This window comes from Mytilus edulis, chromosome 14, assembly GCF_963676685.1.
Source record: "Mytilus edulis chromosome 14, xbMytEdul2.2, whole genome shotgun sequence".
Taxonomy (NCBI): Eukaryota; Metazoa; Mollusca; class Bivalvia; order Mytilida; family Mytilidae; genus Mytilus; species Mytilus edulis.
Genome location: NC_092357.1, coordinates 19,257,699 through 19,285,430, shown reverse-complemented (window position 1 = coordinate 19,285,430; position 27,732 = coordinate 19,257,699). Strand labels below are relative to the sequence as shown.

Sequence of the window (27,732 nt, the reverse complement as noted above, 5' to 3'; positions counted from 1 at the left end):
TCAAAGGTACCATGATTATAATTTAATTCGCCAGACGCGAATTTTGTCTACCAAGACTCATCAGTGAAACTCAGATCAAAATAGTTATAAAACATCTACTTGTCGTATAATTACTTTCGATATTTTTTTGTGTCTCGAAATAGTGATCTTTAAAGTTCTTATTCACACAGGATCTTTCATTGAAATTGTTAACCCTGATACACATCGTCGATTGAAATTTTCAGTGATTTGTGAAATATACTTCCTCATGAAGTAAATATGGATATCTCAGTATTTCATTTGATTCTTATACATGGTATGTACTTATTTTTATAGATCGTTCTTATTTTGTACTGTATACCACTATCTCAGATTAGGGGGAAGTTTGGGATCCCGCTTACATGTTTAACCCCGCCACATTATGTATGTATGTGCCTGTCCCAAGTCAGGGGCCTGTAATTCAGTGGTTGTCGTTTGTTTATGTGTAACATATTTGTTTTTCGTTCATTTTTTTTTTAAATAAATAAGGCCGTTAGTTTTCTCGTTAGAATTGTTTTACATTGTCATTTCGGGGCCTTTTATAGCTGACTATGCGGTATGAACTTTGCTCATTGTTTAAGGCCGTACGGTGACTTATAGTTTTTAATTTCTGTGTCATTTTGGTCTTTGTGGAGAGTTGTCTCTTTGGCAATCATACCACATCTTCTTTTTTATAACTATTTACACATACAACCAAATTTTAGTAAAACATTTTTTCGATAAATTCAGTGTTGAATAAATGCTATCAACTGTTTCATATGCACCTCCCCCTACAATCATAAGTTTACGTTCTATAAATTAAACTGTTGAACGTGACTTCATTAATACCAATTATAATTTAAAATCTATATTTGCATAGTAGATATCTTTAAATAACCATAGTTCTGAATCGTGTCCTTGTAAAAAATGTTTCAAAGTGACAATCATGATAAAGGCAAACAAATCGTAAAAAAACTGTTGTATAGTTATTTATGTAAAGTATTTCTTTTCAAACTAATAAGATTAATATATTCTGATATATCTTATAATATCTCATTTGCCCCTTTCTTTCTTCCCAAGATTATCGATAATATTAATCGCGTAGCAACACTGAAATAAAGAAATTGTAACAAGTATTTTATTATTGCTCTTAATCTCCAACGGGAGAGGTCTTTTTGAACTTTGAATACTTTTTTTGTATGCACAATTATGGAATCGCAATATTTGATCTTGCATCTTTCGACCATTGTTTAACAACCACAAGCAAACATCATTGAATGAAATTTAGGAAAATATGTATTTCTTTGATTTTGAATATATTAAATATGGTAAACTTTAAGTTTACTATCTTGTATAGAATATTTTTTCTTCAAGTGAGAGGTTAAATAAAGGCAACAGTAGTATACCGCTGTTCAAACTCATAAATCCATGGACAAAAACCAAAATCGGGATAACAAACTAAAACTAAGGGAAAGGCATTAAATATAAGAGGAGAACAACGACACAACATTAAAATGTAACACACACAGAAACGGACTAAGCATCAGACAAAATCCCATGAGGTTAAGCTACTTATAAAACCAGGTTAAACCATTTTTTACATAAGGACATGTCGTTAAGATAACCGAAGCTGTATTTGGCAAAACTTTTAGGAATTTTGGGTTCTCAATGCTCTTTAACTTCGTACTTTATTTTGCCTTGTTTTATTTCTGCCTCAATATTAGTCTTTTGTAGACGAAACGTACGTCTGGCGTAAATACAAAATTTCAGTCATGGTGTCTATGTTGAGTTTATTTTCACTGACTGTTGTTTTTCATTCGTTTGATCTTCTATGTTTTGGCTTTTGATTTTGCTATTTGTTAAAGAGCTTTACGTTTGAGATTTCCATGGAGGTCGGTATTTTTTTTGTTTTAACTTTTTTATTTTTATTTTTGTTTGTTCCATAACTATGAGCTTACAAACACTAATTGATATGACAGTTGTAAAGATATCGAAACTAAAGAATTTTAGTTTATTTGAGTGCCATGATAATATTCGAATTTTGATAGCCTAATTCTAAATTATTGTATTCTCCTTGAAAGGTATTGAATAAACTATGGAAATATCACACGTACACTTGCACTAACTGTTGTCATTATTGAATGCATTTAAATTCATAAACAGACGTTCAGAAAAAGAATAGTGTTAACTAGTATATCTTTCTTAATATAGACACGAGTCATTTATCGACAATTTGGGGGAATTTATGGAATTAATAAAAAAAAAATATGACTGCATATTTTTAATGTTTTCAAATTATATATGATTTACTGTATATTGACTTAAAAGACTCGACATCATTATTAATTGTAAGCTGTATGATAAATTAAAACATCATAAAATTGAGAATGGAAACGGGGAATGTGTCAAAGAAACAACAACCCGACCATATAGAACAGACAACAGCAGAAGGTCACCAACAGGTCTTCAATGCAGCGAGAAATTCCCGCACCCGGAGGCGTCCTTCTGCTGGCCCCTTAACAAATACTAGTTCAGTGATAATGAACGCCATACTAAACTCCAAATTGTACACAAGAAACTAAAATTAAAAATAATGCAAGACTAACAAAGGCCAGAGGCTCCTGATTTGGGACAGGCTCAAAAATGCAGTGGGGTTAAACGTGTTTATGAGATCTCAACCCTCCCCCTATACCTCTAGCCAATGTTTAAAAGTAAACGCATAACAATACGCACATTTAAATTCAGTTCAAGAGAAGTCCTAGTCTGATGTTAGAAGATGTAACCAAAGAAAATAAACAAAATGACAATAATACATAAATAACATGCTTAACCTATGTCTTGTAATAATGTTTGCACCACATATGTTTGTACCACGTCAGGAATACAACAGTTGTTTTCACTCTTTTTAATTAAATTAAGACTTCCAATTGATAGTTTATTGTGTGTTTTTCTATGTTGTGATGTTATACTATTGTTTCAGAAAAGGGAGAAGGTTTGAGCCAAGGCTCTGTGTTGAAGGGCGTACCTTGACCTATAATGGTTTACTCTTATAAATTGTTACTTGGATGGAGAGTTGTCACATTTGCACTCATACCACATCTTTCTATATCTACATATGACTTCAATGAATTCTAAATGTACATTGTGTATATTCTAGCTGGTCAAAGATGTATATGTGTCGGGATTATTGTTTGTATTTAAGTATAGGATATCAACAAAAATTATGTTCTTAGTCATGAACTTATTGTTTAGTGGTTGTCGTTTGTAGATGTTGTTCATGAGTAATTTTTGGTTTCTGTCTTTTTTTTACCGTTAATTAACCTGTATAAAAGAGGGACGAAAGATACCAGAGGGACAGTCAAACTCATAAATCGAAAATAAACTGACAACGCCTGGCTAAATATGAAAGAAGACAAATAAACAAACAATAGAACACATGACACAACATAGAAAACTTAAGAATAAGCAACAAGAACCCCAAATGATTATACAATAGTAATTGTTTGGTCCCATTATCGCTTGCTATTCGGTGTTTGCAAGGCTCCGTGTTGAAGGCTATCATTTGACCTATATTGGTTTACTTTTACAAATTGTGATTTGGAAGGAGAGTTGTCTCATTGGCACTCGAAACACATCTACTTACATCTATATAATAACATACTGAAATTCTTTGACGTACTGAGAGAAAACAAAATGATTTCTAAACGCGGAAGTTAGTATTTTAACCTTGAAACTCATAAAATACAAAATTTAATACAAATTTGAATAACGCATATCTCTGTCAAATATTGAAAATATTGAAAAAGTATATTCATTAAAAAAATTCTTTTATTTATTACTTTCTATCTTTTAAATTTCACAAATATTGTCTAGATTTTTACGATTTGTTAACAAATGGCTCATTACACTTATCGGTTTGTTAATTTTGATGACTTTACTTGATGTTATTTTGTAAGCATAACAATTTTTAATACGCCTTTTGTAAATAACCAAACAAAAAACCTCGGGCGTCTTTCAAAATTAAAATAATGCATATGATCTTCATAATAAATGCTTTAAACACACTGTGTTAAAATTAGGCAGCAATTTAGATTAACAATTACAATCATTAACATGACATCAGGTTATAATTACTCGTCTTGATGAACAAGTAAAATGTGCACGAAACATAACCACGTATTGTTCTAAATGTCAATCACACATTTATATAAGAGGTGCAGATGATTTTAAATATATCTAAATATTATTAGTTACATAGTGTGTTAGTGACCTAATACGATATATACGGGGTCAGTAACTTCCATATAGGATGAGAGCGAAGCTCGAACCCCATATGGAATTTACTGACCCCGTATATATTGTATTAGGTCACTAGCATACTATGTAACGAATTTGTCTTACCGACAATCTTTATTTGTTGAATTCAGACTAGAGTTGTCTTATTTGCAATCATACCACATTTTTAGGTTTTTATACTAAAGTGTTCAAGTGTTCAATTTTTAAAACCTGCTTTCATTGGTCTGCACAAAAAAAACTAATGTCAACACTAACAATTTAATATCAACAACCTTGATATAACAATATTAAACAGAACTTTCAATACATTTAAATAATTAAATAGTCCCGCCAAAGTCATGACTCAACTACTAACCGTATATTGAAATAAGCCCCGCCTCCCTACTAACCTAATATTGAATATACATGGTCTCCACGCGGACGCTTTAAACCAATCATATTCCTAGAAATGTAGAGGAGGTAAAATAAATTTGTCTTCCTCTGAAAGGTAGTTAATTGTAAAATGTGTGCAGTTTATTCATAAATTTATTGTGTATCATATTGCTCAAAAAGAACACAGAGCAAAAATGGAAGTCATTTTTTCGAATTTGATGAACAAAAGATATATTTGATTTTTTGTTTATGTATAGTGATCTGTCGTTGGTTGATTTGAGTTTTATCAAAAAGTTTAACGAATCTTTTCACTTTGTTTTTTCTTTCTCTTTTTAAAAAAAATTTAAATCCTCTAATGTTTTTTTGTAACATCCCAAACATCATGCAGCTGAAAATGTCAACTTAAGCAATATATGTTGATATTCATAAATTGACATATATTTCACGGGACATTTGCAGGAATGGGCAATGAATTAAACGAAACTGAAGTAAACTAACATGTTAAATATATTTGTTTTACAGACAAAAAACCTTATTGTCATGACATCTACAAATAAATAAACACTAGGTATCATGAAAACTTTTGCAGAAAGAAAGATCAAAATGATTGACATTATTAATTAATTCATTCAACAACACTGTGATTGTAGGGTGTTGTTTTAATATCTTATGTTTCATTTTTGTGTAAGAAATCCAAATATATATCCGAAGAATGCATATATTTCCTGATGAAAACTTTTTTTATGTCAACACCATATTTGCATGGTTAATAGTTTTGAAAGAATATAAATATAATCTTAAGTTCTTGAATATTTTAGTTATATCGATATCGAAGGTTGGAGCACAAAACGGAGGTAAGAAATCATGTTAATACACAGTTTATTAAGCTTCTTTTACCAGCTCCTGAATAACCATAATGATATCACTAATATTTCAAATGTTTATTTACATTTCTTAATTAGCCTTTATGTTAGCAACAATGTTTTCTATGTTTTACAAACCCTGTATTTTAATTTATCTCTACGTTACCAGTATTTAAGCTATACTGCTTATGATAAGACAGAGTACTCCATGGTTTTTTTTTTACTAAAAACTCTTGAAATCTACTTACTACTACTTCATATAATGCGTATGGTCTTATGATGTACACGTTTTGTTGTATAGGTAAAAGTGAGGTGCATCAGAAACATTTTATTGCACATTTTTCGGAATTTTGGGTCCTCAAGGCTCAACTTATTTCTTTTTTTTTTTTTGCTTTCTATCTCATTGATCTGAGCATCCCTTATTTGTCTTATGCAGACGAAAATCGTGTCTGGTGTATCAAACTATAAGCCTGGTATAAGTTGATAGATAATTGTGTTATGTATGACAATTTCTTTCTTTAAATGCATATCGATTTTGTGTAAATTCAACAAAAATAGATTTGGGGTACTTTTGAATGTTGCAAATTTTGTTTGAATCAAAGGTGAATGGAAAAAGAGGTTTTGTTCAAATTGAAGTTTTGACAAATGTTTCCGCTCCTCATATACGTATTTAATTTAGTTTCCAGATCAGCCTTGTTTCTGCATTTTCTTTTTCATATTCTACCTGGACTTAATGCAAATAATGTATATAACAAAAACATATGTATATATATTTGCATGTATGAAAAGAATTGTTGATAAATATGAAGTTGGCAGTTATTAATTGAAAGGTACATGGTCATCGATCAATATTTTCATTTATACGTTTCGGGATCGTTTTTTAAATGTCATTGAAATGGAAATATTTGGCTGTAATTTGTCATTCCCGTGGGGTTAAACAGTTTTTCACTTTTATATGGTACGTATACATTCGGTATACTTTCAAACTTTTTGGTGTGCACATTCCTTATGAGGTTTACTCATGAAAAACGTTTTGAAACATATAAGGTATAGAATATTATTTTTAGATTACATGTATTTTTCTTATATAGGTCAGATATCATTAAAAGTGAAACCCTTAGACGGAACTGCAGTTTACGGAGATGTGTCATACACCATAGAGTGTACAATAACTGGAACCCAGGCTACAGCATGGTCTTGGTCAAAGCAGTCAAACACTGGTGGTACAACAACGACAATATTTAGCGGAACTAAATACAGCATAGATATATATCCAAATGCTACGGATTTAACTATAAATAGCGTTATAGAGGAGGACGAACAGGAGTATTTCTGTCAAGCGACAATTGGTGTAGGGTTACAATTTCAGACAATATCAAGGCTTGTTGTCAATGGAGGTCAGTTCTAGTCAGGTGTAGCTCACGGTGTAAATGTGCTATATTTCTAATTAAGTTAATGTAATAAAATCTTATCTTTTCCATATTTAGACTGTTTAGCAATAATTGTACAAACAGCTTTACTTATGAAGTTGACCATATCATTCATGAACAGATATATCCATTACAAGACAAGATACTTTTAGTATACGGTTAGATATTTACTGCAAAAATGTTTTTAAAGGTTTTTTGAACAGCTTTGCTATCTATCCCTTAACGCCGTTTTCTTTTCTGATGACCAAAATAATGTTTATGACCAAAATATTAAGCCAGTAGTTTACTAGGTTAGATATCACATATGGAACCTGGAATCTACTGTATTCTGCATGATTTGTGATAAAGCCCGTGATGCGGAATTTCCAGTTTGAAACCCGAAGACAGCAATATCGTGAATATGTTGTTTAAATTTAATACCGTGTTATCTTGATTTATATCCAATTTGTTAAATGCACCTATGACGTCACGTTTGTGGCGTTGATACAGTCGTATGAGGGACCGTTCGTGGTTCTGTTGTGCTATTTTGGTGTGCTGTCATAGATTGTCTTACGTGTTCTGTTGTTGGCATGTCGAAATGTACAATTGTATTGTTTATTTGTATATTTCTCTATCCTGAATATTTTTAGCATTTACTTGTATGAAATGTTGTCATTTTAGAGATATATTTAACATTGCCATAAAAGCGCAAAGTTTGGCTATACACAAATCCAGGTTTAATCCACCGGGTTTTTTTTTCTTAAAATGTTCTGTACCAAGTCAGGAAAATGGAAGTATTTGTTTTCTCTCAATCGATTTATGATTTTTGAACAGCGGTAAACTACTGTTGCCTATTTATCAAAATACTAACTACATATTGAGAACTTTGCTAATATTCACAATTACGAAATTTACAAAATACACAGTCACAAAATACTAATATCAGTTACACAAAAAAGAAGAATGCTCGGAGTCCTTGTTGTACATGTACAATCATAGATAAATATCTCAATAAAATCATCACGTAAAATACAAGGAAGTCGTTATGTTTAATAAAGAGTATGACTTTCGTTCTACATAAATACGTATCATTCGAGTGCTTTTATGTGTAAATATTATATGTAAATACATATTTTAAAATTTTAAATAGCCTTTAAAAAAATATGCATATTGCAATATTTTTTATTAGTATTTAATAGGTCACGGTTCTCCGGCTGATTTCTTTTCAAATTTCATGTTATGTTGTTTATTTTTAAATACAAGATTTGACGATGAGCAGCAAATTAAATATTTTAATTCCACCATTTAAAAACTTTCCAAAATTATCTTAAATTAGAATTATGTAAGATTCTCTTTTGGTCATTGATTTAAAGACTTTCAGTGAATAGATTTGTTGCCAGCTTTAAATATTATTATTTTATATTGAAGATTAGATATATTCATCAGTGAATTTTTTTATCTTTGGATCCGATGACTAACATGTACTTGAAACAAAAATATCTATGCGATATATATGTTGTATACAAGTTAACATTTTATACAAATTATAATTATTGAAAACAAATTCTATGTTGTGTATGGATGCTTTTTTAAGACAAAATCCATTAAAGGATGCATTTATAGAAATTATAATATTATAAGTACGTCTATACCAGTTATTAAAAACAAATTCTATGTTGTGTATGGATGCTTTTTTAAGACAAAATCCATTAATGGATGCATTTACAGAAATAATTATATTATAAGTACGTTTGAACCAGTCATGACTCTGCAACAAAGTGTATCAATCGGATCACCAGCAGGTGAAGGTGATACAAGGCTGCAAACATATTTGTATATATAATTCGTCCAAACATGTTAATTTGCGGAGGCAAGTTGTTTGTTCTTTCCTGGCCTGGATTCGAACTCAAGCTACTGAGATATCGAGGTACCAAATCGCCTTGCTCAATGCCGACGAGCTGGACCACTCGACCACCTAGGCTCTACAAAAATAAAGTTTTCGGAAGTTACCTGCCCTCGTCAGTTTTATCACAGGACATAATTTTTTAGCAAGGCATTAATATAGAATTTTTACAAAAGAGATGAATTTTCTTTCGTAAAGGATCTTACAAATAAAGACAGGATGCAGTCTCAGAAAAACTCATATTATAAGTACGTCTAAACCAGTGACAACTCTGCGATGTATTGCCTAAAAATACATTCTGTACATTTAATTCGACTTAACATCAGCCCAACAATGTTAGGTCTGTAAATTTGCAGAAGCAAATTGTTTGTTCTTCCCTAGCCTGGATTCGAACTCGTGACTTTTGCCCGACTCGCTTGAATAGACTTAATTTTGTTAAATTGTTGGTTTTTATGCTTTTCTGTAATAATAGAAAATCTTCTTTGCGGTTTTTTTTTAACGAATTTTAGTATAGTTTTTGCCTGTATTGGTTTTTACTTTCGTTTTAACATGACTGATAATCATATTGTGCATGTATCATTATCTTTTCAGGTCTCTTAACTGTTACTATTTCTCCTGCTAAGGCTGATGTTCTCCAAGGACAATCTCAATTAGTCTCATGTTTCGTAACCGGGGAACCAGTAGCCTCAGACATAAGATGGTATTTTACACCAACTGGTTCTGAGCAACGGCAATTATTATATACAGGCAACACAGCCAAGTATTCTGGCGGTAACACTCAGAACCGTTCTTTAGCAGTACTGAACTTCCAATCTTCTGACAGTGGTACATATGTCTGTTCTGCTTTAAATGCTGTTGGAACAAGTACCAGTTCATATAGTGCTCTTAGATTTATTAGTAAGTATATTATATCAATTTATGTTGGCTTCAACTTTTGTCATGATTTTTTATTACAGGAAAAAAATAAATATTGTAAGTAAGTCTTTGGCAGATTTAAAATTTTGGATTTTTTCCATGTATTAAAGGACAGAATGTGTTGATAATTAACTAGTGTTGATCTCATGAACAATATTAGTTATCAAGTATCTTGAGAAGCAAATGCATCAACATATTTTGGAACATAAAAGCCAAAATGAATCTATACGAAACTTTCTTAAAATGTCCTATACCAAGTCAGGAAAATGGCCATTGTAATATAAGAGTTCGTTTCTGTGTGTGTTACATTTTAATGCTGTGTTTCTGTTATGTCGTTGTTCTCCTCTTATATTTGATGCGTTTCCCTCAGTTTAAGTTTGTAGCCCGAATTTGTTTTTTTTCTTAATCGATTTATGAGTTTCGAACAGCGGTATACTATTGTTGCCTTTATTTAAAACAGTTTTTAACTTTGCTTGAGGTACTTGGTTCCTTGGTAGTGAAAACCCTAACCTCAATAATAAATAATTGTGTTTTGTTTTCAAACCTTACTATATGAAATGCACAAATTATAAAACCAATATTTTACATTATGTATTTGCATAGAGACTTATTAAATGGTTACCATTTTTTTAAACCACATGCTTAATAAAAGACGTTTAATAAATTTGTGACATAAAAAACATAAAAAACGAACAAAACAGTTATAAACAACAGTTTGCACAACCATTCAAAGAAACGTCAAACTTCAGAATCATTACCTCTTCTTAAAATAATAAGATTAAACTTAATTTAATCTGAGGAGTCAGCAGTTCTTATTACCGTTGTGTTGCAATAACAAGGGAAATTATCTGAAAGGTGATCAACGTAGAAAAATTATCAAAAATGACAGGATTGTTTCTACATTGCATGGCACATATACCAAATCATAATGGCATATAGCTCATATATGTGGATTGTATCGCGACCGGTGATTCATTAAGAGACGAAGAGTGTAACTGGCGTACTTACATTACCGCCTGTCATATTTTGATGACTTTGGTTGAAACTACAGCTGTTGAGATTTCTCTCCCGTTAGTTTTATACGTCTAACAAAAAATAAAATATCATTGATGTTGGTATGGTCTGAAAATTTGGTATTTATCATTATCATAATTATAAGCAATAAGTTGGTTTCTGTAAGCATGCCGACGGGACTCAAGAACCATTTATGAGTATTGCTTTGACAAAAAAGGGTATACAGAAAATAATGCGTATATATTCAAGAATTTAATTAAGTATATTGTATATGACCATTTATCATACTATTTGTAACAAAACTTTTTTTTTAAAAACAGGTGACCTTCATATTACCGCGTCTTTGACATCATATTCAGCTATAGTAGGTGATTCCAAGGTCACTATGTCGTGTAAAATAAATGGCGAACCACCAGCTATTGGATGGGACTGGAAAAAAACCCACGTTGATGGAGGCAGCGCTGAAATAATAGCTCAGGGGACAAATAATGCAAAGAGACAAATTATAACATCTGCAACCAACCCTAATTTGAATATATTCAGTATAACAGATCATGACAGGGGTATTTATAACTGCCGAGCGAACAATGGAAAACGGCACTTTATAAGTAACCCTGTCAATCTTAAAGTACTAGAATGTAAGCAGCTAGTACTTATATTTCACATTTTCGTATATATGGTTTAGACAATTTGCATGTCTCTAAAAGAAGACACTTTATTTTTACAATTTTACTTATTATGTCTGATTGTGTTGTTCACACATCGTTGTCCATATAGTTTTATTTAATGCGACTGTCATACAAGTGAGAGATTTAACTAGCTGTAAAACCACCGTTTTATAGAATATGACCTCTTTTTCTATATAATATTTCAAATCAGGATTTTACTAGGTCATATCACAATGCATTAAACAAAATTAGTGACTCTATAAGAAATATGTTCTTCTTTTGAAAATTATAATTATCACACTTCATTTTTAATTTATCAAACCCTTAGCTGTCATCGCCTTAAAGGGACAAAAAGAAAATTTGAACCGAAATAGTAGTATACAATAAGTGAAAATATGTGTCGCGTTATATAATCAGTCTATCATTCGTTGAGTAGAATTTAAACTCAATCAGCCAAAAAAAAGACCTCCCACTTAAATGCTGATGTTTGAACTGAATTCATCCCGATTGAGAAGGACAAGTTTTGACATATCATTACTATAATTGATTTATCGATTATGATTATGTAAGTTCGTTTTTTGTTGTACTGTATGTAACTTCCTTAAATATTAACTATAGATTATACGTTCTTTATTTTCTAGATTTGTGAACACTTAACCCAAACAAGGCTTACATTGCTTATCGATTGCGCGAAGTGAAAACCTGCTAGCAACTAGATACAATCCTTTGTTTATAAAACTTGGCAGACTGATAAGAAAACACTGGCACATCATTGAGAAAAATAAAACTGCAAAGCATCTGTTCTCAAAACCACCTATAATTGCATATACACGACATACAAATCTGAAGGAATATCTTACATTATCAAAACTATAATGATCAGAAAACTGCAAAATGTCTTCCAAAAAAGCAAAACCATTATAAATGCTTGATGACTCCTTGGATTGGTTTAGACACGTGTAATAATTTAATTGTGGAGATGTTATAGAGTATAATTCAGTTTAAGTGTAGCGTACGCTTAAAACACATACAGCTCAATGTGAACACGGCATACATTTCAATTACTAGAATGTTGTTAAATTGTTGATAAAAAGTTTCATTGATTTTTTAAGCTTCTATCAGGACAGCCCCAGGTGAACCGGAAACAAGTAGTTATGTAGAATTTCAGATAGGAATAACTGTTATTCTTTCATGCAGTTCTACCGGAGCCAACCCCCCACCATCAGTAATATGGTTGAAAGATGATATTGTTATTACGTCTGGTACTAATACAACTACTAGTGGAAATATAACAACAACAACATTGACTTTTACAACATCTGCTGATGATAATATGGAGGTTTATGAATGCCAGGTCGATAATGGATTCCTAAGGAGACCACTAATAAAGACAACATATCTCACACTTAAACGTATGTATTGTCACTTCCTTAAAATGTGTAGCAAAATATCTTTTAGGAATGATGTGATCGACAAAGTATGCTATTTTGACAAGTTTTTGCTGTTTTAAAAAAAATGTAAAGTGTTAAATCAGTTCCTATTGCCTATATATTAAAAAAAAATTAAAAAAAAATGAATACTATACAATTATGGCCCGTTGAAAAGGTGAATATCCAAAATTGTCAACACGAGAAGGTTATTCCAATGAGGGCTCAGCCCGAAGTAAAATAACTTTTAAGGGTTGACAATTTTGGATATTCATCGATTTCAAGGGGCCACAACTGTTTTATTATACCGAACTAACAGTGGAAGGACATTTCGAACACTTACTATAGTGTCTATATTTTTAACATAACACACATACTGTCGTTGAACTTCTCGAATTTACAACAAAAGTAGAATCTTTTTGTAAAATATTGATGACCCTGAAAGAACCGTTTATAAGAGATATTATCGGCTGCTGGCACTCTGTCCAATGCCTTATTTCCTCGTCTCTCGATGGGCTTCCACAGGTGTAACGTGAACGCTGTCATTTTGTTTATTTACGTCTGTGACGTCATTTTCAAGGGAGGTAACTCAAGTACAAATCAACAAACTCAAAAGGTTATTCACCGGTGAATAATAGGGTTATTCACCGCTGGTGTAAATTTTTAGGGTTATCAGTCCTTCCTTGCAATTGAATGAAAATTAACTGAATTATTCCATGTCACGTGATAAGGTTTCACCCAATAAAAATGTTTGAAATATATGTAAGGTATAATAATGATAAATGTCTTATGCATATCTTAATAATTTTGTTTGGTAGATGTATAATATTAGTTTTATTTTGGTATTCAACATATAAAAGAATTGCCGTTACAGACCTTCAGCTTTCAAATATTTACTGATGTTGCTGTTCAATTTATTTCCTCTCATGTTATACTTTTCTTTTAAATTGAATGACTTCACCTTTTCCGTTTTTTCTTGAAGCTTATTTTCAGGAATGACGTATGTAGACCATAATAAAAACATGCAATTAGAATTATCCTATTCAGAATCTAAAGGATCAAAGGATTATCTCACTGATTATACACCAAAATAGAAATAATGTTCCGTCATTGGTTCATTTACTAATGTTTAGAACGTTCTAAACCAATCACAACGTGTTGGTGTACGCCTTTGAAAATATTACCCAGAAAGGTTCAGATTATGAAGAGGGGAATTTACGATAGCTCAGTGGGATAGTATTGTATTCGTTTCAATTGTAACATTTTAGATTTCCTATCAAGTGTATATCTGCATTACAAACATTTTCTTTTTCTTTAATAGCTTCAAACGACCCTCCAGGTCAACCACTTATAACAGGATCACACCAATATCACTTAGGAGATTCTATAAGAATGATATGCAGATCTACGGGAGGAAATCCTTCACCAACTTTAAATTGGCTGAGAGATGGCAATGTCATTACAAATGGTATAAGTAGATCTACAAACAGCGGTGTAACAACATCAACTTTAACTTTTACTGCTGGTTTGGAAGACCATCTTGAGGTGTTTGAATGTCAGGCGGATAATGGCGTATTAAATAAGCCACTTGCAACGACAACATATATTGAAGTATATTGTACGTATAAGCTTCGAGCATTTCAAATAATTTTTCTAAGGAAGAACGTCTAACGAAAACACTAAATTAGTTATGCAATCAAATCTAATTACTAATATTACAAAATATCGAAAGAGCTCTATTGTTGATCGCCTTAAACAGAGCTTTATTAATTTTCGAAAAAGATGGCATACAAAATCTGGTTTTAAGATGCAGTTTACAGAACATTGCCATAAGAACAGTTAATAAGGTTTACAAACTCTTGGCTTTGAACCTTTCATTCATTTTTATCAATGGCAAGATCGTTTCCATTAAAAAACAAAGGTACAACAAAATTACCGAACCCCAATTTCGTAACATAATTCGGGCTGTAAGATCGCGTTTTCATATTCCTTACCATGATATTCCTTTGAACTGATACTCATTTATTTCGTCACATCTTATACGTAGAGATAACATAAGATAAACATGTTCGTGTCATTTAAGTTGCACCAAAGGTCCCAGTACTGACCGGACCTACAAACATGGTATCTGGTTCCTCAGGAACATGGACTTGTTCATCATTGAATGGATATCCTGCTCCAACCATTTCAATTCGGATCCAGGATCAACATTACACTGACGAGTTTGTTATTGTACAGTCTTATGATGTTATTGATAGAAGTTATACAGTAACGGGAACATTAGACGTGGTTCCATTGTCTGACAAAAGTGGACAAACTCTCTGTTGTCATGTTAGTCATCTAATCAATAACAAAGTACCCCAATCAGTTTGCTTGCAGTTATCAATTGAAGGTATGCTTTTTTTAAACTGTAGTTGTCTTGAACAAATAGTAAAAGCGATGTGATAAAACACTTAATTGGGTTTTTATCGTTGACACAAGAGACAAGAACTATAGGTTATCGTAAAGCCTTCCCCAATGTGGAAAACCCTTTGGCAAAGACAGCTATAAAATGTTTCGAAATGAGACACACGTTTGGTTGCTTAGACCTAGATAGGCATTATAAATTCAATCCAAAAACATCTTAATTCAAAAACAAAAACCATCCAAAACTTGACTGCAAAGATATGTCCACATTTTAAAACCAGTATGTAAACCTTAAGGTGGTACATAACACTACTGGGAGATAGCTCTATAAATTCAGCTGGACGTTTTAAACACACTATATTACTTAGGAAATATTAAACTTCCAAGTGTTTTCCAAATTGCTATGTATCAATTGATTTTTTTCAGAAAAAAGTGTGTGGTCATTGAACTTTTTGTTTTGTAAAATAGTTAAAGTTAATATTTTGTCAAAATTTTATAAAAATAAAACGAGCAAAATCAATTTTAGTAAAGTTCTATTTATCACTTAACTTGAAGTTCAATGATGTCAAATATTTCATTTCTATAATGAACGCATTTTAACCTCAATTTGCATGGGTCATGTACAATCTTTCAGTAATTTTATATACTTATTCACCTAAAATAAGATCTATTCATAAATACAAGAAAAGGTGGTATGTGTGACAATGAGACAACTTTCCATCCTGTTCACAATTTATAGAAGCAAACCGTTATAGGTCTAAGTACGAAACAATCTTTAGTGTATTTTTCGACAGTTTTCTCGTTGATTTTTACCGGTAAAAATCACAAAATGTATTATATTATATGGATTGAATACAAGACAATTATCTAAACAATCCTGCATCACCAACAAGAAAAAATCTACAAAATAGTTTTAGCTCTTATCAACGTTTTTAGATTCAGATGGTTAAGTTGATTTTAGTATTTAACAAGACCAGCATTTATTGTGTGTTCCAAATTTTTATCCTAATATTTTGATAACTTTTAACTACAGTTACTGCCGGGATTGAACTAAAACTGAATGCCTTTTTTAGATAAAGAAGATAAGAACATTATAATATACGCCGTGCTTGGGTTGGTTGCAATTGTGCTGCTCTTCATAATAATAATGGCAGTACTTTGTAACAACAGAAATGGTAAGGTTTATTTAATTCAAACCTTAATCCTTAATTTTGATATTTAAACATCTTATAGTTATCAAAGGTAGCGTTTCGTCTACAGTTGACTCATCAGTGACACTCATATCAAAATAGTTATAAAGCCTAACAAGAACAAAGTTGCAGAACATTGAGGACCTAACATTCCAAAAAAAATGTGACAAATACGGCTAAAAATGAAAATCACAAAAATACTGAACTCAGAGGAAAATCAATTCGGAAAGTCCATAATCACATGGCAAAATCAAATAACAAAACGCATCAAAAACGAATGGACAAGAACTGTCATATTCCTGACTTGGAACAGGCATTTTCAAATGTAGAAAATGGTGGATTGAACCTGATTATATAAGATAATCTATTCCTGAGATAAGAAAATCCTTAGTTTAGATGTGTTTCACCTATTAATTTTACCAGAAATGCTTCATCTTCAAACAGAAATACCAATGGTCTAATGTATATAAAAATCGAAAAAAAATAAAACATATGAACTAAGTACACATTATTTATTTAGTTATATCATTAGCCATACATACTTTTGTCAGCCTTTAATAGAAAGTACTGAACAAGATATATTAATTGAAAACAATGTTATCGGTAATTCTGTAAAAAACTTGAATACATATAAAGTTTTTGTTACAGGTAAACCTCAAAATCGGAATCGTCATAGGTAAGTAAATTATACAAAGTAAAGTGATATAGCTAGACAAGAGGAGCAAAAGATACCAGAGGAACCTAAAAACCTTAGATCGAAAATAACCTGACTACGCAATGGCTCAAAAAGAAGAAATAAGACAAACAGACAAATAATAGTACATAAGACACAACATAGAAAAGCTAAAGACTAAGCAACACGAACCTAAAAAAAACTGGGAGTGATAGCCTATGGTCCGGAAGGGTATGCAGATCTTGATAATACCCCGTTCATTTGGCATGTTAAACGTTTAGCTAGATTTACAAATAAAAAAATACGCTCATTCAATATGGAATTAATAATTCAAAACCATAACTATTGATATAACTGTTTTGCACTTATCTTGCTTTTTAATAAAATTGAAAATAGGAATGGGAAACGTGTCAAAGAAACACCAACCTAAAAACTAAAAAGCAGAAAACAGCCGAAAGCCAAAATCCACACGTAGAGGCGTGTTTCAGCTAACTTCTAAACAAAAATGTGTACTAGTTCAGTGATCGCAAACGTCGCAAAAGCGTGATTCTATGCGCTACGATCTCACAGCGACGGTATAACGACCTCACTACGACTATCACGTTCGCACCGCGACCCAACTTCGCTTCCACGACAACTTTATCACGCTGTTCATGACCGTAGTACGATTCTAGCACGCTCTTGCCGTCCTCATCAAGCTGTTCTTACGACCTGACTATGTTCATACTACGACCACCATTCTCATTGTCATTTTCACATAAAATATATTAAATCTCTCCGGGTTTTGTTTGTCTGAATGTAATTTTGACTTCTTGTCCATTTTCTCTAACGGCTCAACCATGCATCTCGTTTTTATATAGATTAGACCGTTGGCTTTTCCGTTTAAATGGTTTTATACATTAGTAATTTTAGGTGCCCTTTATAGCTTGATGTTCGGTGTGAGGTAAGGCATCATATTTTCACCAAAAAAAAGACATATAACTCGAAATCGTTTGTGATAATGATATTTATCATCTTCAGACATGATGAGGAATTAAATGGCAACAGACAAGAGATCCATGATTATAACACATCAGAAGACCCTTACAATACGGTATTTTGGTAAAATACTGACTTAAATTCAATAAGCGAAAACTCTGAACGATCAATACCGTATTTTTTCTGACGTTCTAATAGAAAAAGGGTTTCAAAACAGATTGTATATAAAACACGTAATACGAGGAACAGTTTAGTTATAATTAATGTTTTTGAATTCATACTCAAAAGGATAATTCTTTTCAAGACGTAATTTTTTTCTGAAATAAAAATACATTACAGTATTCTATTTAGTTGCTTTTATACTTACGCAAAATAACTGGTGAATGGTAGATAATCTATGTTTGAAAATAAACTTGAATACAGAAACCATTAAACTGTCGAATTGATAATTGTATGTTCGAAATTAAAGAACTTCATTGATTTGCACGTGCTTTTGTATTCTTTTACAGTTAAACAAGTTTAGAGAAATCAGTAAACTTACCTAAATTATAGATATTGCTCGTCTCTGGCTCTTTAAATCTATATACAAACAAAAGCACGTTCAGTCAAGATAGAAATATATAACATTATATACATAAATAGGGCGTTGATAAGTAAATCTAGTTAATAGCACTTGCTTTCAAGTGTAAAAGATCATGTACCTTATTTGTATAGTCATATGATTCCAGTGGCGGATCCAGCCATTTTAAAAAGGGGAGGTCCCAACCCAGAGTAAAAGGGGGGGTCCAACTATATGATCCCATTCAAATGCATTGATCGGCCAAAATAAAGGCGGTTCCAACCCCCGGAACCCCCCCCCCCCCCTGGATCCGCCACTGGACTCTTAATGTCTAATGTATACTATAAAACACATGTACATATTCAGAAATGTAGTGTTAGTGAATAATTGACCAAAAAAAAAAAAAAAACCCAAAAAGGACCAAAATACATAAAAAAAAAGATGAAACACATCATAGAAAACAAGACTACTCATCACGAGCTAACCATGCAGGGGGATCTCGGTTACAAGGAAGGGTCGACAGACCCTGCCCCACAGGTGGCACCCTTCGTGTGGATAATTTACTAAGTAAAAATTATGTGATCAGTCTAATTTGATGTTTTATATCCGAGAAAAAGAGCACGGAATTCTAGTAGTGACATAACCGTCGTCATTTATTGGATGGACCCAAAATGTCTACCAATTTGTGATGGCGTTCATGAATTTGAAATATGAACGACAACGAATGTTTAAAAATTAACAACGCTACATATCTTTCCTTTGATATCTTTTGACCAAATATATTTAGTGCGTTTCAGAGGTGACGTTACCAAAATAGCCTTATCCACAACAGTCGCAAATAACCACAAACCCCTTAAACAACACATGATAAATCTTGTGATTGCTATATACCTACAATTAAAAGACTTAACAAAGATGCAGATGCAGCTTGTAATTGAGTGTTATAGCATTTCAAACAAAAAGAAAATCATGGCCGTAGATTAGTATATGTCTAAAATGGTTGTGAAATAAACAGAGAACTTTGGTCGCCTTTACCCTCAATGACAAGCAGTGTTTATGTTCTGTCTTGCTTTTCCTAAGATATCTGATTTTTTTCATATATGTATGCTCTTTATACGGGCACTGCTGGAAATTGCAAAATATAAATGATAACAATTATGAAGCTAATTTGTCAATTTTAGATAAATATGAGGTAGACTTGGTATATAAATAGATGATGTTGTATGAGTGCCAATGAGACAACTCTTCATCCATATAACAATTTATAAAAGTAAACCATTGAGAGAAACCACTTTATAACATAATAAGTAATAACACGGTTATTAAGAAGACATTCCTTTAGGAAACTAATCAGATAGTTATCATATTATTGTTGTTAATGCAATAATACAATACATATGAAATTGGCTGTAAAAAAATTAGCAATAAATCAAATTTTCATAAAATTCAACAAAACAAGCAGTCTGTCCTTAAAAACGAATTCAAAGCCCTTTTTGCACGGATTAAAGAAATTTAACCCTTTACGGAACAAATGTAAGAAACGATACTTTTTAAAGTTTTACTGCTTAGAAAGAAAAGAATGGCAAACATGAATAAACTCATCATAGATACCAGGACTAAATTTAGTATATACGCCAGACGCGCGTTTCCTCTACAAAAGACTCATCAGTGACGCTCGAATCCAAAAAAGTTAAAAACGCCAAATAAAGTACGAAGTTGAAGAGCATTGAGAACCAAAATTTCTAAAAGTTTAGCCAAATACAGCTAAGGAGATATATGCCTAAAGTATAAAAGCCTTAGTAATTCAAAAAATTTCAAAATTTGTAAACAGTAAATTATAAATATAACCATACAATGAGCATACCCGCCAACAGCTCGTGGCATGCGAATAGTCCACTCTACTTTGAGTATATTCTTAAAAGTTTCTCATAAGTGATTTTTTTCTAGATTCTTTTACCATCGATTAAATATTGGGGAGTTCCATCGTACAAGGGAATCATTTGAGCTATCTCCTGTATCCAAAATACATTGACACATGACATTTGTGAAGCCAAATCATCTTACAAACACAACCATAATCTCTTGTAAATTAATTAGTCATTTTAAAAACAAGATCGCTTACCACAATTTTATTTCGGAGTTCACATTTACTTTTGAAAGGAATCATGCATGCTCCTCACTGATTTCAAATTAATTAAATTTTTGAAAAGACTTTGAACGACAATAGTATTTTATATCGCTACCTGTGTGACGTTTACATTATGACTCCAACCACGCGATTATACACCAGAGTTAATGTGAACCTAGCCATTCAGTCACAGGCATTTAAATATTTCAATCCTTTATGGGTTGATTTAGAATTAAAAAAATAAGTAAGCAATGCAAGTGAGAGGTTTAGCATTATAAAACCAGGTGCAATCCACCATTTTCTACATTTGATAATGCCTGTACTTACCAAGTTAGGAACATGACAGTTATTGTCCATTCGTTTGATATATGTTTTATCGTTTGATTTTGTGATTTGATTAAAGATTTTCCGTTTTGAATTTTCTCGGAGTAAATGGAGATACAAGAAAGTTGTATGTTTATTTGCATACGAGTGAGAGCACAAGAATGTTCTAAATAAATCTAAAAAAAAAGCATAAAAAATGGTAACTTAATATTATCTGATGATCTTATATCGTTGTGCATGAACGTTATTTTCGTATGCTAAAGAGTTTGTAGCACAGACACGTGGTGATCTACTGATGATCTTTTTCATTAGTTTATTCATGATGTGCATTACATGATGTGGATACTAAGCTAAACGTGTTCTTTACGTTTCATTTAGATAATATTTACTACGAACGATTGGTTTGCAAAATGGTCACCAGGTATCTTGGCCCGTATGATAACGGAGTTGTAATCTTTGTAAACGCAAAGCTAATATATAATATCATAAAAAAATTTATTAAAACAGTAAGGTTCACATTCCCTAAAGCAACGTTATACATGAATTAAACAAGCCATAAAGGGTAAAAAACAAAAAGAATAACTACTGTTACAACACATTCATGTTTGCCCAATTGTCAGAGTGGAATGTGAATTTACAATCAATTTCACGTGGTACAGAATGACATGTTATGAGCCAATCAAAGTTTTAGCACTAAAATAAAAACATCTATATTAAAGTTGCTGTCACCAGAGTGCTTTATCTGTTGCATCCCAATTATTTCTTAGACCAAGGACGACTCTTCCGGTAATAAGCCTAAATATTGATTTTGATTTCAACGGAAAACCTTTTAATTTTAAATAATTGGGATGCAACAAATATAGCACTCTGGTGACAGCAACTTTACTTTTTCTCGACACGTGTTCTCGCACGCGCTAAAGTTCCACTTGCCTGAAAACAAAATCTGCTGCGTGAACATTGAATCTTGCCAAAGCACCACTGTCTACGGGAGTAGCCAGGAAGAACAGATTAAGAGAAAAAGTAAAATAACTAAAATACTGAACTCTATAATATATTTTTATTATTTGAGATGTACTACATATTCTTATTGAAATTTGTCATATTAACACTTACATCACGGTTGGTAAGGTTGTCATGCAAAACGTTCTATACTGGTGATTCGTTTCTGACTGGGTCTTGTGGATCAGGATTCTTTGTTGGTGGTTTTATTCACATTGTATCAGAACGGCAATTAAACAAACTGTTTTGTTGCTTACTCTTTCTGTGATACGTCTTAAGTACCTTACAAGGTATACAACAACTATCTATGACTTTCGAACAGCGGTACTCTATTGTTGTTTTTCTTGTAAAAGTCGAGCAAAATTGTCCTAATGACGTGCCAGGAAGAACAGATTAAGAGAAAAAGTAAAATAACGAACTCTATATTGTCCTATATATTTCTCAAAATTGTCCTAATGACGTGCTGGTGCTTAGAAAAATCGGCCCTGGTTCTGTGCACCTATATTCTGCATCTGTGATTTATATTTTAGTCAAAAGTTGCAAATATTCAAGATCATTGATACATAAAAAAGTGTAATTGATAGAAAATATACCTATTATATATTTGGTGGATATTTCATATGAGCAAAGCTAATATAAAACAAGAAGTTGTGATAGGATGACAAATGAGACAACTCTCCACAAGAGACCAAAATGACACAGAAATTAACAACTAAGTTTACTTTGTTTTTATTTAATTTTTGAAAGAGGTGCACGATCTTGTCGTTGAACAAATTTCCATTTGAAACCACATGTAGTGGTTATTAATAACTGACAACCTAAGTCTGCAGGAATCCGAGGTTCAGAAGTGATCGTTTGTTGATGTGGTTTATAAGTGTTTCTCGTTTCTTGTTTTTTTATATAGATTTGACCGTTTATTTTCCTGTTTGAATGGTTTTACACTTAGTCTAGTAATTTATATGGCCCTTATTAGCTTGCTGTATGGAATGAGCCAATGCTCCATGTTGAAGACAGTACTTTAACCTATAATGATTTACTTTTATAAATTGGGACTTGGATGCAGAGTTGTCTCATTGGCACTTATACCATATCTTCTGATATCTATATACGCCGTACAATTAAACAATAACCCGAAATATCAAATGGTTAGTGTTTTGCATAAATATTGATAGCTTAAAGATAGAATGAAGGATTTTTTTCAATTGATAACCGCATACTGTCAGGTGAGCCTGGACACTTGAGTGCAAATTCAGTGTAACCTAAGCATCCTGGATATTTTTGCTCTCTGAAAAATGTGTACGATACTGTAGATACTTCTTCTCTTAATTCCACAAAACGAATCTGAGCCTGTTTCTGTGCATACGAATTATGTGTCCTTAGCAGTTAAAAAAGAGATCATTTGTAACAACTTCGTAAAAAATGAACTTGGATTACCCGTCCTTTGGTTATTTTTTCGTCGACATATTTATAACTGATTTAATAAAACCCTCAAATTTGAGCTTTCAAAATATGTACATGATACATTTTAGCAATATACAACAAACCATTAATTGTCCGCTGAATATACTCTGTTTGAAGTACTTTGTTATCAAACAGATGACTAATATCACAAGAAAGATTTTGTCAACTTTGGTCAGAAATTGGCAGCAAGTCTAATGTACCAGCTACTGACATGAATTTAAAATAAATACAATTTAAAAAAAACTTGACTCAAAATACTCTTAAATAAAATAAAATTTAGATTGGAAATGGGGAATGTGTCAAAGAGACACCGACCCAACCATAGAAAAACAACAGCAGAAGGTCACCAACAGGTCTTCAATGCAACGAGAAACTCTCGCCCCCGGAGGCGTCCTTCAGCTGTCCCCTAAACAAATATATACTAGTTCAGTGATAATGAACGCCATACTAATTTCCAAATTGTACACAAGAAACTATAATTAAAATAATACAAGACTAACAAAGGCCAGAGGCTTCTGACTTGGAACAGGCGCAAAAATGCGGCGGGGTTAAACATGTTTAAGAGAGCTCAACCCTCCTCTGTACCTCTAGCCAAAGTAGAAAAGTAAATACATAGCAATACGCACATTAAAAATCAGTTCAAGAAAAGTCCAAGTCTGATGTCAGAAGATGTAACCAAAGAAAATAAACACAATGACAATAATACATAAATAACAACAGACTACAAGCAGTTAACTGACATGCCAGCTCAGGACTTCAATTAAACTGATTGAAAGATTATGATTTCAACATATGAATATCAGGCACAATCTTTTCCGTTAGGGGTTTAGTATCATACCATCATAACATATATGAGAAGAACATAACCCGTGTCATGCCAACAACTGGTTTTTTAATAAATGTGTTTAGTTCCGATGCAAAGACTCTATAAGTGTATCAATATTAACGCCAAAATATGCAATCTTTTATAACCTGACAACAGTATCGTAACTATATCCCTTCTTAATAAGACTATTTAAAGGTTTTGTAAGTGTCTGAGGTGAATACTGACATTTTTGTGCTTTATAAAGAATATTTCCATAAAAAAAATGGATATGAAATACCTAAACGTATATAGGCGAGTGTAATATTTGAAAAAGACGTCTAGTTAAGGACTTTAATGCACCCACCTAACACACGGCTAATTTTTTTTTAAATGAAAGAATAATGATTAAACTTTGATTTTTGCCCGGTCGTCACAAAATCGTACGGTGCAGTTTTTTTAAAATTGACGTTTATTTCAGAAATTAGTTGAAAATTATAAAATTACGACATGTTTTTCAAGCAAAGGAAATAAGTCGTATCTCTTCTTTTAGACAGAATAATTAAGTGAATTAGATTCTTAAAATAATGAAAAACAATATTTATAACTGTAACTCCGCATGCTTTTGTATTCCTTCTAAATATTTGACATTTTGTACCAAAATTTTCATAATCCCGACCTTTTCGGATCTACAATTAAATTTTTATTAAATGTTTTTGCTCTCTATCCGTTTTAGAACACACCAAAGTACTCGTCAGTTATCGTTTTTTTCATTCAAGATCAAGACTTTATCTCAACATTTCTTAAAATCACGAATTTCTGTAATTTTATGATGTTGGGTAAAATCACTATAATTTCCGGAATCCCTTGGAATCCCTTATCTATTTCGTTATCGTTTTTTACTGAGTATATTAGTCGATTTCCGTGTACTTAATAGTGCTTTTAGGTACGATAAATTATATTTAAACGGCTCTATTTCTATCTTTAACTTCAGTGTAGCTTAAATAGATATAAAATCGTCCGAAATAAAGATCGAATCAAAGTAAAACATAGTTTTTGAGTTCTGTAGAATTCACCCCTTTCTAAATAAGGAATCGTATCGGAAAACTGTAGAAAATCTTCCGAGTCGTGTCAAATTGTCACAGTCCAGTTCACAATGAAACCCTTCCTTTGCTGAAAAGCAAAAAAAATATCCATTTATTGACACAGATACATAGTCTGTCATGTATTTACTACATAGAAACTATGTAGTTAAACACTTAAATGAAGATACAGTTGTATTGCCGCAGTGGGAAAACGAAAAGATAAAGTTTACAGAAGACTGGTCGATGAATATGGAAAAAATGAAAACATCCCATTTGAAAATACAAAATATCATAAGAGTTGCTATAAATATTTCAAAAGTAAGCACAACCTATCATCTTCTGTTTTGTCTGTACAAAGACTTTGTACTACATGTACCAATTCTACCGACCAGTCTCTTCTCATATATCAACGAGGGCAGTAGATCTACAACTCATTCTAATTTGTCTGTTTGTTTATTTTGCAAATGTATAAAGCCTCTAAGCAAGTTACACAACTTCATAAGGTATCCTCTGAGGAGCAAACTCAAGCTGTTTTGAGTGTTACTACATATATCTCCTACAATGATCTGATTTACAAAATAACTCATAATTTTACTATTAAATCTTTATACCATCGAGCTTGCATCGCTAAATATTTGCTACAAAATTTGAAATCAGAAATTAAAGAGCTATTTAGGTCTGAACATAAAACAGCTTCTACTGACATTTCGACGATTAAAGATGACGTGCCTGTACACAAGGAAGTATTCTGGTTAACAACTTTAATTACTTGATCAGTGAACCGGGCTTAATTTCTGCCCGAGGATCGCCGCCGAGAAAACTACACAACATATGATCAGCTTCGACAAAAACTAAAAACCATGATCAATTTATAGTTATATGTATACAACTTCAACAAGGCCAAGGTGCATCCAATATTGTACACAGTAGCTCTATAATTTTGTCTTATGCCGTAATGACGGAAAATTACCCGTTTAAAATGACTGTGATATACGGTCTGTCAAAATTAAAGATCTGAGCAGTGACTGCGAAACTGGTTGCAAGCACTTTATGCAGCTTGGTTGTAAGCACTTTATGCAGCTACTAGTATTTTACGGAAGCAGATATAGGGTAGAGTTGTAATCCAATCACCTTATCCATTATCTAAAAACATTTCACTGGATTATTCAATTGAAATTATGCCATCTGCTTTAAAAACATTTCTGTATTGTCTTAAGCTTTTAGATGATGACACATCTGCGGCAGTTAATAAAGCCTACAATATTCCTATTGACAAAGTTCTTAGATGTATGGCTTTAGTAGAATGTATATTATCTATAAATATTTTTTTTACTCTTTTTCATTTAGGTTTATCACTACAAATGCACCGTATTTATGGACACACCTTTGATAACTATCAACAAGTTTGACTGATCAGGAGATTAGAAACAATAAAAATGGGGCATCCATTGTATACATGGCATTATTTTTTTTCTGGGGGTTAAAATGTTATCCAAGACAATGTCGACCTAACTACAGAAACAATAACAGATCTCCGTATGACTTTGGTTGGCTAAAAGGCAAAATCGGTCCGGTATGATGTCATTCAACTTTCTACAAGATTTGATCTGTTCACGCATTGGTATAGGTATAGGGGAGGGTTGAGATTTCCAAAAACATATTTAACCCCGCCGCAATTTTGCGCCTGTCCCAAGTCAGAAGCCTCTGGCCTTTCTTAGTTTTGTATAACTTTTATTTTAACTTCTTGAGTATATTTCGAAGCTTAGTAAGACGTCCATTATCATTTCAAACTAGTACATTTTTGTGTAGGGGCCAGCTGAAGAACGCCTCCAGATTTTGGAGTTTCTTGCTGCATTGACGACCCATTGGTGGTTTTTGGCCGTTGCCTGCTTTTTAGCGCGTTGGTGTCTCTTTGACAAATCCCTCATGTCCATTCCAAATTTTTTATTCAATCTGTATATAGTAGATCTTGTGTCCGCTTTGAGCAAAACCTCTGCTGTACTGATATATGCCCATGCCAAGGAAGTTGTCTTTGTATGGATATGTTGACCGATAAGAATGATGAGATTACAAGTTTAAATGAAGCTATAATATTTCGATATCGCAATATTCCGACACCTAAATGGTCCAACATCCCATTGGTCCGACGTTTCGATCATTTAGGTTATACGCTAACGGGATTTTAACATCAGAAAGCCAAATAAAAGGTTCAATATTAGGATAGCCTTGTCCTCCGTTTGAAGCGGTGAAACAAGATAAAAAG

At 32.3% G+C, this 27,732-nt stretch overlaps 1 protein-coding gene across 1 annotated transcript; it reads left to right on the top strand.

Annotated features, from left to right (window-relative positions):
- Positions 1-187: 187 nt before the first annotated feature.
- Positions 188-18,594, top strand: LOC139503668 (synaptogenesis protein syg-2-like). The gene is made up of 11 exons (XM_071293488.1): positions 188-295; positions 5,484-5,519; positions 6,620-6,925; positions 9,432-9,737; positions 11,090-11,407; positions 12,550-12,849; positions 14,186-14,482; positions 14,948-15,256; positions 16,344-16,445; positions 17,109-17,136; positions 18,154-18,594. Exons 1-11 carry the CDS (start codon positions 259-261, stop codon positions 18,236-18,238), a joined length of 2,124 nt encoding a protein of 707 aa, XP_071149589.1. The 5' UTR covers positions 188-258; the 3' UTR covers positions 18,239-18,594.
- Positions 18,595-27,732: the final 9,138 nt, after the last annotated feature.

Excerpts from the sequence above, each read along its gene's own strand:
- LOC139503668 (XM_071293488.1), top strand. The coding sequence starts at position 259 with ATGGATATCTCAGTATTTCATTTGATTCTTATACATG. Across the intron at positions 296-5,483 it reads TCATTTGATTCTTATACATG|TTATATCGATATCGAAGGTT; the intron begins GTATGTACTTAT and ends TGAATATTTTAG. Across the intron at positions 12,850-14,185 it reads AACATATCTCACACTTAAAC|CTTCAAACGACCCTCCAGGT; the intron begins GTATGTATTGTC and ends TTTCTTTAATAG.